The 11,662-nt window shown below is 44.0% G+C and overlaps 2 protein-coding genes across 3 annotated transcripts in view; both read right to left on the bottom strand.

The window, feature by feature from the left end:
- The window catches only part of LOC108748161 (headcase protein), a 160,167-nt gene that overhangs the window by 66,261 nt on the left and 82,244 nt on the right, over positions 1 to 11,662 (bottom strand). The window lies entirely within an intron of this gene.
- On the bottom strand, positions 5,401 to 9,898 carry LOC108748162 (facilitated trehalose transporter Tret1-like). The gene is made up of 6 exons (XM_018486193.1): positions 9,670 to 9,898; positions 8,808 to 9,158; positions 7,694 to 7,950; positions 7,097 to 7,348; positions 6,810 to 6,981; positions 5,401 to 5,914 (listed from the first exon to the last, which is right to left on the bottom strand). The coding sequence occupies exons 1-6, from the start codon at positions 9,749 to 9,751 to the stop codon at positions 5,613 to 5,615; spliced, it is 1,416 nt and encodes a 471-aa protein (XP_018341695.1). The 5' UTR covers positions 9,752 to 9,898; the 3' UTR covers positions 5,401 to 5,612.

Genomic DNA, 11,662 nt, shown 5'->3' with positions numbered 1-11,662 from the left:
GGGGCTCATTACGTTCACGGGTGCTGCGGACACGACACTTTCAACGCGCAATCAATATCCTGTTTAAACTGGAGGTAGAGCTCCGTGGAAAACCGGATAAAAAAAAAACCCCAAAAAAAAAACCGTGCGTATCGTATTAGCGAGTGTGACGCGGCGCAATGATACCGGAGCGAGGGTATCTCACGTGATATCACGTTTTCAACAATATGTAACTGTTTGTATTACCAAGTTACATACATAGTGCCGGCGCGAAAAGCCAGCTGGGTAAAACGAGATAACAATTATACGCTTCCCAAAGCATTCCCTCCTTCCAACTGCAATATCTCATGCATAATTCGTATTTACTAGGTCGCTTTCGCAAAGTTAACGGAGATACAACAGCGTATGACCCTGTTAACGTATATAATCTGAACCGTAATCAAGCACCGTGTCGTTCGTAAAGCTTATTTGTGAATTAGATTTATGTCGTCCACGGCGCTTCGTATAATCGACAAAATGATTAATTACGAGAGCGCACACGGTGATTAGTTAACGGTAAGGCTAGTAGAAAGAGTCTCTCGTGGGTCTTTTCGGCTCTCGCCGGAGTCGCGCGAGCCGTCGCTACGAGCGAGCGAGGCGCGGCGCGGCGCGGCGAGGCGAGGCGAGGCGAGGCGAGGCGATACCACGCGGAGAGAGGCCGTTGGCCCCACGGTCGACCGTGCAATGGTGCAGTGTGCAACTTCTCTGTCGCGGAGGGAAGGGGGAGGAGGGGGAGGGAGCGAACGCACGCACGTATGCACGCATGTACGTACGTGAGAGTGCTCACGCGAGCTCTACGCGAACGTGTATCGTCCGCCAAGTCATCCGCGTGCGGGGGCACGAGAACGTACGAGAGCCTTGAAGTGCGGATTGCGTGTGGGTCGCTCGCGCAGCGACGAGAGAGAGAGAGAGAGAGAGAGAGAGATGTGTGCATCAATTCGTGTCCGAAGAGTATTTACAAAACCGGAGTTTAAGTTGTCATGACGTTCGAGCGCAGTCCATAAATGCAGTAAACCGACGTAAATGGATGTGCGCGAATTAAGGAGGAAATATCGGAAATTCGATTGAACTCGCCGCGTCTACAAACGCTTTCGCGTCGGTATTTTTCGACGGCAGAATAAAAAGAGAAATCCGAAATAAGATGTGCGTCGATGGCGCGCCGTTTCTCTGAAAGATTTCTCATTTTTTTATAAATACTTGCGGAAAAGTACGATTTTTTTTAAATGATTTCTTCGTTATAATTTAAAAAAGCTCCTTGAGAATTCTTTTACTTACACAAAGATTCAATTAGGTGTTCTCTTAAAAATCGAAAAGCTCCAATTTGGCGATTTTAGATTAATCCGCAAATTATCAGCCATATCGATTGAATACATAATACTATGTACAAAATATTACGCGATACCACTAATGTATGTTACATTACTAAATGTATATCGCAATATAACGTGTGATGATTGATGAACAGATATCAACTTGCGCTATGAATTGTAACTAGATATATCGAGAGGAAAGGCTTGAATTAACAAACGTGGGCACAAAGCACATGTACATATGTAGTCGCGAAACAGTGATTATAACATCGCCCACTCCCAAATCAAATGCACATTTTCCTACAAACAATAAACAGCACTGGACTGCGACGAGGAGAGGTCCGCGTCGAATGCTCTCGGAATAATCCGTTTCCCGATGGCGAGCCGCATTCCGAATTCACGAAATATACAGGGAGACAAAATGAACGAGAGGAGAGATGGGGAGCGCGGTCGCTCATCCCTCGGTCAAAGAACCATCGTCGGCCGTAGATACCGAATGTCGGTCGGATTCAAGAAGACGAGACGGATCTCGCGCGCGTTCCCGGGGAACCAAATATATACGCGAGAGAAACGCAAAGCCGATGTGTTCCGGCCGATGTCAATCTCCTACAAGTCAGTCAATCGGGAGAGACCAGCTCGCGCGAAGCCGAGCGTGTTTTCTATTTATTTCCCTTGTCTGGCGACACGACCTACCTCACCGAGAAATGCCGCCGGGGGTTCAAGTACTGAGGCCAGATGGGAATCCGCGTCCCGATATCGCTTATTGCTCGTTAGAGCCGCTCGACGACGTCGCGCGGCTTTCTTCTTCTTCTGGACACGGAAAAGAAAATCTCGCCGCGGCGACGCGATTTTTCCCATTCCTTAACGGCGACACACGGATACTTACTGCTTGCCACACTTACAAGCCATATATGAATTCTCGCTGCGAGCGAAGTACTCGTGTCGAGGAACTTATCTGCCCTCTAGTCAATAATGAAACGAAACGTTATCTAGTAAACAACTTTATCCACGTTAACCTTCATTCAGAACTTTTCTTCGCGACCCAAAGACGTATACGATAGTCTATAATGAATGCGTGGCTTTCTATTCAGTGATCCACGAGTGGACATAAGTTCTATCTTTCCCGACGTTCGGAGAGTAACATCACTTGTGTCACCAAATATGATAAGCACCCAATGCGAACGAGCGAGCGGAGATTACTTGAGAGAACAAGTTACTTGTGGACAATTCGAGATAATAGAGATATCGCATAACGTCAGTCAGAGAGAGAGAGAGAGAGAGAGAGAGAGAGAGAGAGAGAGAGAGAGAGAGAGAGGGGGGCGAAGAAAAGCCGCGTGCTCTGTTCGTTATTGTCGTTGCCTCCAACGTCACGCTGTCATATCGAACCTCGTGTATGAAATGAAATCATGCACCGTTCATCCCGCCGCGCGTAATTTGCCGAAGATGAGACGATAATCAACCCCGCGCGGCTATTGTACTCGGCGAATTAATGCATCGGTCATGAACGGGGGAGACATCTTGGCGAGTCCGGACCGATACAGTAATGATGCACCGTAATCGATAACCGAGAGATCGGCCGAGGAAGCGTGTCGAATCCGAACTTCACGCCTCTCTCGATCGCGCTAACGTCCGCGATTTTTTTCCAGGGTTATTTATCACGGCGGGGAGAGAGAGAGAGAGAGAGAGAGAGAGAGAGAGAGAGAAGCCAGAAGTCTGGCTTCTTCCCACGGATGAAGAACCATGTCTGCTCGCGCGAAAAACTCGTCTGGCGTCCGCCCCCGCCTCCGCGCCCTACATCTCTCGCTCTTCTCGCTGTCCTGCCCTTCTCACGCGGTTTCGGTTCTATTGGCGAAATTTATTCGCCGATGGCCAGGCCCTGCGCAAGATGTCACATATGTTGAGACACCATGTTCAGACACCATCTTCGTCACTCTTCATGCGCGACATGCAGCGAGCTCTGGAACGTGTCGAGAGTGGAGGGTGTTTGTCTTAATTCCTAAATAAGGACACTCTCGTCGCAAAGATGATATTGTTATCTTTCTCAAGAATTCGCTAATTGACTAACGTTGTTACTTACGGTTGTTTGTACGTCCATAAGTAGGAAGGAGTCACGTTTTGTACACGTTTGTAGGTATATGGGATGTGCCACGCGTAAGAAGTGTGTAGATTCGTAAGAAACGTATAGTAACACTTTTCCGTGTGTTACATCTACGTGTTTCTCGCAAATCTACACACTTGCCTTTTGTGTGTTGCACATTTACATTTATGGTAGTAACGAGCAACGTTAGTCAATTAGCGAATCCTTGATAAAGGAGAAACTTCAAGAATTAAGATACCCTTCAGTATGTTTTTACACTTTTGGTCTTCACAGTCGCTTGCCTTTCTTCACTCCTCTGGCTCACAGTTTTCCACAGTTTAGTATAAGAAAAATTCGGTTCAGTATGTTGTATTGACGTCGCGCGACAGCACAAATATATACTATACGTCACACAAAGATACATCAAGCCCCGATTGAACACACAAACAGTAAAAATGATTTTTCATCCGTAAAGAGACGAATGCTTTGAGAATCTTTGTAATCCCTCATTGGGATGCAGAAGACAGTGACGACTGGTATTTGTTGATCGCGACTGGAGGGGTTTGCCACCGAATTTTGTTCGCCAGAGGTAGAAACGCGAGAAAACCGCGCATCCGGTATCCGAGACTAGATAATCTCCGATCCGAGAGGGCGTATCATCGGTCTGTCGCCCACGAAAAATCCACGAAACGTGCAATCGCATAATACAGAAAATCTTGAATAGGCGGCGACGACCTCCGACCACACTGTCTGTGTGTGCCAGCAAGAATGTAACGTTGAATGTCTCGCTGCGTTCGACGCTCGAGAGGTTTATAGTGGCATTATTAGTACGACGACACTCGGCGTGCGACGCTCTGGCACGACGCTTCATAAATATAAATTCGAATGCATAATCGATGAAAGCGAGCGTCTTATACCGAGCGATGGCAGCTGCATGACAAATGGACGCGTCGGAGTCGTCATCATCATCATCATCATCATCATCGTATCGTCGTTGACATCGATCGGGAGAGGAATACGCGATGTTTTAAAGGAAAAAAATTCCATTACAACGAAAGTCGTAGCTGTTCAATTTACATGACATTTCGAATTACGAGTATAAGATCCGCCGAGCGTAGTATTTGAATAATTTTACTTCTCGAACGTATCGTGAAAAATTGATGGATTTTGGAGACTATTTTTGGATGGACTTTGTGCCCTTTAATGAAAAATCGGGATCGTTCTGTAAAATCGATAATAATTCCACTAAAATAACTATTTTCTTCCGATTTGTCTCGGCAATATTCATCGTCACGTTCATTTCCTCCCCCCCACCGGTTGGAAACAACGATAATCCGCGAGCAACGAAATATAATGTTAAATTGAATTTTCCATTTGAATGAAATAATATAGTATATCGAGTGACGGCAAAAAGGTATTGTCATTAATTCAAAACGATTCGGCCAAGGCCATACTCGTGCAATGACTGCTCACAATGCGTATCGCTGCACGTAGCACTGCATAATATAATATCGCGGTTCAAGTTTAGCTACCGCATCCTTCTCTCCACGCATACACAGACGATCGTTCGCCGTTTATCGCACGTCCCACTTCCCGTCAGGAATTCATTTATCTGCAAATTATTTTAGTCCGGCATTACGCCCACGTCCTCGGCAAAGTTATTTAAACTATATAAGCGGCATAGCGAGTAGTCTAATTAACCGTCCGATGAAAATATACAGTTTATCGAAAATATGTAATTATATGTAATTATTAAAAACTCGGGAATTCTGCTATGTGCGCGCGCGCGCTGTGTTTCTCAAATAAATCTAAAAAATAAAACGAAGAGCTTCTCTCTATCAAATTGTCCAAATTATTTACAAAATTATTTACAAATAATTTTCAAGCATCAACATCATGCCGCATAGACTTTCACGTACAGTCTCGCAATCTGAATACTATTAGCGAGAAATGATAGTGCTGCCATAAAGATAAAAGATCGTTTTAATAGCTCTTTCACTTTTCTCATTTTTCATCTTTGTAATATTGAGAACATTATACGTCGTCGACAAACGACAGCTTCAAAATGCGTCAATGTCGATACATCAAACTGTATGATCAGATATATAAACGCGACGAATCCCTCTCCGTCTTCTCTCTATTCGCCTTCCATGGAATGCCTTTCCTGCCTGTTGGACGGGTGGTTGTTTCATGGGAAATTCTTTGCTTCACTGCGTACTGGAAGGCTCTTCGTTCTGCTCAAGCACGTGAGTTCCATATGCCCGTTCAATTTCTGCAAATGTCTTGCCTTTAGTCTCCACCATGCAGAAGACTACGAATAATATGGCCAAAGCACACAATAGGGCGAAGAAGGCGAACACCACGGGATAATCTAGTACTTCGGCGGCGCTTGGAAAGGATATCGTAACCGTAAACGCCAGTAGCCAATTGAAGAAAGCCGCGCTGGACGACGCTGCACCCTTCAAGCGCGTAGGAAAAATCTCGCCCATGTAAGCCCATGGAATTGGACCTGAGAAAAATTCAACGCTTGAGAATTTTTCCGAATAACCGCAACATTTACCGTATCAGTCATGAAAAACCGCGAGAGCACAATTATGCGATGTGCCTACCTTAATCGTAAAGAGCAAACCTAATATAGACTTACGGTAAGTCAAGTAAGAGCGGTGGTCGGCCTTACTCAAAGCTAACGAAAGATATCGCCCTAAATCTATCACGAATCCATAGAGGGCACACCTTTGTCCTTGATGCACCATCAAGGAAGATTCAGTTGTCATTGAACTTTCTTAAGAGAATCACATTAAGTGTAATGAGTACATCAAATAAGCATCACGCATGAAGCGTGTTCCTCACATTGTGTTTCTCTGCACTCGCCCGAAAGTGTCCAAAAATGTCACAATTTGCGGCTGCTAAATATATGAAAAAGTCGAAATCATTCGTACAGAAGTGAGTGCAGCGATATAATGTGGCAAAAAATGCCAATGATTTACCGGAACGTGGCTCGATATGCAAAGTGGACGAAAAAAAAGACGATAAAAAAAAATAGTGAATCTGTTTTCGCGGAATCCTGGCTTAACACTGCGTGTCAAGGACAAGCAAAATTGAAGCAGAAAGGTTTAGATATATCGTATGAAACTATTCGAACCTAGGCTCTCAAGGCTAATAATACATAAACTCGACCACGTTCTTACTTGACTTACTGTATTTCAAGATTTTGATCATAGAATATTAGTTGTATAATGTATAAGAGAAAATTTGAAGCTCTAAAAAAAGAGTCGTAAGAGCAAATATGTGACGTAACAACTCTTAGTTTCTTCTTCGTAAGAAGAATCTAAGGTATTTTCTAATAGCTCGCGATCAATAGCAGTGCATTGTCGAGTTCAAGCGCACTCGTCGTTATTACTGACCAGCTCCAAGGCAGAATGCGAGTATGTAGATGCACACCGATGTGAGTGGAAGCCAGTACAAATCAGCCGCTAAATGTGGCTGATAGTTTGTCAGAACGAAGAAACCCGCCAAGGCCGCCAAGCAGGCACACATCGTCGCCAAGGAGATCACCATGAGTACCTTGCGTCCCAGCTGCGAATGTTTCGATCGCATCCGTAATGCTGGCCGACCGTTAGATAAATTATAGATCGCGAAATCTGTGGACCATGGTCGACATCACACGGACATAAATCTATTAAAATATAACCTTGTCGACCAAGACCGCCGCTGCCACGCAAGCTGTCAACTGGACGACGGCGAAAATGACGATTTGCCACTGCGACTCCATGCCGACGCCTGTCGCTTCGAAGATCGTGGAACCGTAGAATATTATGGCGTTAATGCCGCTAAATTGCTGGGCAACCATTAGACCGTAGGCCACGCCCAGAGTCTTCAACACGGGCTCTCTCATGAAGGTCGAGAGGGCTACTCTTTGAAATTTGCTTCTCTCCACCTGTTCCTATTTTCTCCCATTTACAGATACATACATTAATAAGATCCACGCGCAAATTATTCATCAAGTATTTTTATCGATTCTATTACGAAATTCTTTGAACAAAATTAGAAACGTTTTATAAAAAAAGAAACATTAAAAATTCTAATTCTTGGAATTTTAGAAAAAGATGAATAAGTTAAATTGCATTTTGATAAGATTAAATTATTAATTAGTAGAAATGAACACACAAGTGAAGTTAAGTCTAAATCACAAGTTTAATGAAATAATAAAAAAAATCAGGCCTTCAAGGAATGTGTGAATTGATAAATTTCTAACAACGTGGGAAATGCGCGATGTTTAACCACCAACCTTAAACGCGGTTATCTCCGGCTCGATATCAAAATCAGGTCCGCGAAAGAACCGCATAGACTTTCGCGCGTCTTCCTCCTTATTTATCGTCAAATAGAACAACGGGCTCTCCGGCATGAAGGACAACGCCACGCCGAACACGATCGGTGCGATGCAACAGAGGCTGGATATCGCGATGACGTTTTCTGTGAAACCGGTGATGTACACGTACAGTATACCGAGCACGATCAGCAACTGGAAGAAGGTACCCGTCGTCCCTGTTACGAGAAAGGAAGAATCGCATAATGAAGCTGCTACTCTTCTTCTTTGCCTCTCATCGCTCGGCTAAGCGACGGTAAATCGCACGCGCATTAGCGATGCAAGGAGAACGAGAGCTCGTGAGCTGAACGATGATAGGCACTAATAACATCGCTCCGCAAGCCGTCTTCTGTTCTTATTCTGTTATCCACGTATTATTACCACGTGTCATTATTACGCATTGAATTATACGCATTTCAAATTGTTTCCATCTCTCGCGACAATGGTATCCGGTTTCAGATTCTTTATTTAATATCACATGTACTTTTGTTGTATAATACCACATAATGTACTTTTATTAAATACCATTTAAATATTTTTCAAGTAGATAATACGACGTGATAATGGCTGCATTTAGCAGAAAAAGCAGCTTTGCAATTATTGTAAAATTCTTTAATACAATCGTCTTGCCCTTAGTTCTTCATTGAATCTAAATGTATAACACACAACCATATCACAACAAAATTGTATGTTACAGGAACAAAAATATTTGGTTGAATTAGAACTGGAAAAGGTTTCTGGTTATAGAAAATTAATGATCCAGAATTCTGGTTAAGTCTACTAAACGTTGAGTTATCTCAACTAGAATTTTCATAGATTTAATCAGAAATCTTGTAGATTTAACTGAAATTCTAGATTGCTCATTTTCCACCAGGGCTCTACGTAATTCAATCATTTTTTTTTTTCTGTGTAGCGATTTCCTTTTCACATACACTGTGAGCTGTGAATAAATCCAGAGAGACTCGAGCCTATAAGACGCAAGTTATCCACAAGAGTCAGAGAACGATTAATTGCAAAAAAAGCATATACGATATACCTCTGATATGTTTCTCGGAGATCTCTGCGGTGTACATAGGCACAAGGACGCAGCACATGCCGCCACAAGCGCCAGTCATGATTCTGCCGATCACGAAGAGCGGCACCAGCCTACCCGCGGAAATGATTAGGATCCAGCCGACGATGATGATCGGCACCAGGACCATCATTGTCCACTTCCGGCCGATCCTGTCGACTAGCAGGGGCACGGCGACGGTGCCTAACGCCGCGCCTGCCGGGAACACCGACGCGATCACACTTACCGCGAAGTCGTCCAAGTGAGTCCTCAGTATTCCGACACACGGAGAGCTCCAACCGAGGCCGCATCCCAACGAGAATCCACCCATGCAGGCTACGCGAAAGAAGGAGGGGAGTTCGTTGACACCGCAAACACACGGGCACCAGGACGCGTTTACGTTACACCTATGGCGATTTGTTCGCCCCGGCGCGTCCCGTAACGACGGCCGTTCTTTAACCCGCGGTGTACTCGAACTGCTCCCCCTCCGCTCCCTGGCCCCTTGTCCGACGTTTTTTTTTTCTCACCGGATGTTCATTATGGCGCTACGGCGGCATTTAATAATTCCGACGTGTTCAGGGCGATGTGCCCTCCGCGTTTTCTCCCAGCCATCCGTCGTCGCCGTCATTGTCGCCGGCGACCGGCTGCGATTGCTCGTAGTCGTTAACCCTCTGGCTCTCTACATCGTGCAGCACCATCGTTTGATGCACCGCGATTTAGCACGCAAACGCAAAAAATGTCATACACGAGTATCATAAAGTTTCGAGGTGTGTTTCGAAGGTTATCCCGACAAATTTACCACCGGCTGCTCCCCCTGAAATCGACTATCTTACGCAAAAGAGGGAACCTGCAGCAGCGGCGCCGTATTGAGGAATCCTCCTACGAAACATCTCAGTGAAGGTCTCGGTGAAGATACTCTGTTCTGTCATTCTTGTTTAGGGTCGATCGAAATAGTTAAACGTTGATTTTCGGTATACCATCAAGAAACAACTGCGCCCTCCTTCGCCTCTCGTTTCGTTAGCGTTATTCATTCTTCTTTCATTCTTTCAGCTGTATTCGTACGTAATAAGAGAAATACATACAATGTATCGTTATTACGAATTTTGTAGCGGCGGTGATTTTGATACGGTGATACAATAACGGGTGAAATAACGTGTAAACGTGCAAATGTTGCATTGTGTTGCTATGAGAAAACAATCCAGGAACTATCGCGCAGCTTTTCATTCAATTCCTCTATGTTCACTTTTAATAATCGAGTCACACACGCGGTCATTCATTATCCCAACGTTGCAGTTGCACAATGGAAAATCGGTTAATCGTAAAACTCTTCCTCCATTCTCTTCATTTTTATCTTCATCGCGCTCCGTGCAAATTCTATTCGAGTGCTATTTCGAAATACGGTCGTTTTATAAGATCGCTGTGAATTACTCCAAATCGGTGTGATAATTTGCGTGATTGCCAAACGATCGTCTGCATGACAAAACTTTCGCTTCCAAGCGACATGAGAGACGCGCGAAGAACAACAATCGAACTCTTCTAATTTTTCACATATTATGTGATATAAATAAAAAAAAAAAGGCTAGACGCGAAACAACAGAATCAACAATTTTGAAAAAATAAAAGGCGAGCGTTTTCCTTCACATCAATTCTACATATGTATAGAACTGTTTTCCTATTTGGATGTTAACTTCAGACATTTAGTGCTCCGCCCTTTGAACTACGTAAATGACCGTCCTCGTGTCCTGCAACTACTAAGACGAGACGCTAATGGCGAAACAACATAACGGACACGCTAATTATAGCGCCAATTATGTTTTCGCGAACTCGCAAGCGAGGGTCAGACGATCCTAAACTATCAAAGGACACGATGGACGAAGCTGGCGCATTTTCGTGCTCCAATAAACTTGCCGGCTCTCTCGCGTACCGTACAGAGAGAGAGAGCGATACGGAGGTAATAGGGATGTAACGTCCCTTCCTTACGCCCGGTTACTTCGGCTAACGACATTCAAATTCCATTAAGGCGCCGCGACGTGCGCTCGACAACTTTTGGATTGCAGATCGACTCCTAAGAGCGAGTGATTCTTCTTCAAACGATCTCTTCTGCGATCAAACGATCGATACGAGCGAGAGTGGGAACAGGATATTTATTCGTTGCGTGACAATCATCTACAACTGTACTCGAAACTGCCCAGATAGATTACGAGGTTTAATGAGAGTCACGAACGTCGTAACGTATCACACAAACACGCAATTCCGATACGTAATGTAATTAAATCCGCGACAGCGTCCATTTACCAGATATTCGATTAACACGTTCAATGCTGTGATCGGTCATCGATAACTGGCACTGCGATATTGGTGATATGCGTTTCCCCGATATGCAATGTATTGCATCAAATTGTATACGCATCACTAGAAAACAGATTAAACAAGATAACGAGTGTGTATTTGCGAGAAGGTAACATTTGCTTATCGCAGTATTTAATGCGTTATCCATAATTAAAGTTTTGTAAATGTAGTTAATATTCGACCTGTTCTTGAAATAATATGAAAGAGATGACCTTGCACGGTCAATAATACTGTGATCAGTGATATTGAATCAGCAGATAATACTGACAGAGTATGCATTAATATGTTTAGTATTTCTACAATGTTGCACGATCAGTAATATTGACAATATATTTCACTTTAGTTTCACGTACAAAATCAATTGCGTTGTGACACACTGTGACATAAATCCTAATAAAACGATACCGATGCTCAAGAATCAAAATCTAGATCATCGTCAGTTTACGTCAATCCATCCAATACCGACAGTATTATTAATTGTGTAGAGTCAC

This window comes from Trachymyrmex septentrionalis, unplaced genomic scaffold (assembly GCF_001594115.1).
Source record: "Trachymyrmex septentrionalis isolate Tsep2-gDNA-1 unplaced genomic scaffold, Tsep1.0 scaffold212, whole genome shotgun sequence".
Lineage (NCBI taxonomy): Eukaryota > Metazoa > Arthropoda > Insecta > Hymenoptera > Formicidae > Trachymyrmex > Trachymyrmex septentrionalis.
The sequence above is the reverse complement of the archived record's forward strand: the minus strand, read 5'-3'. Positions and strand labels throughout refer to the sequence as shown.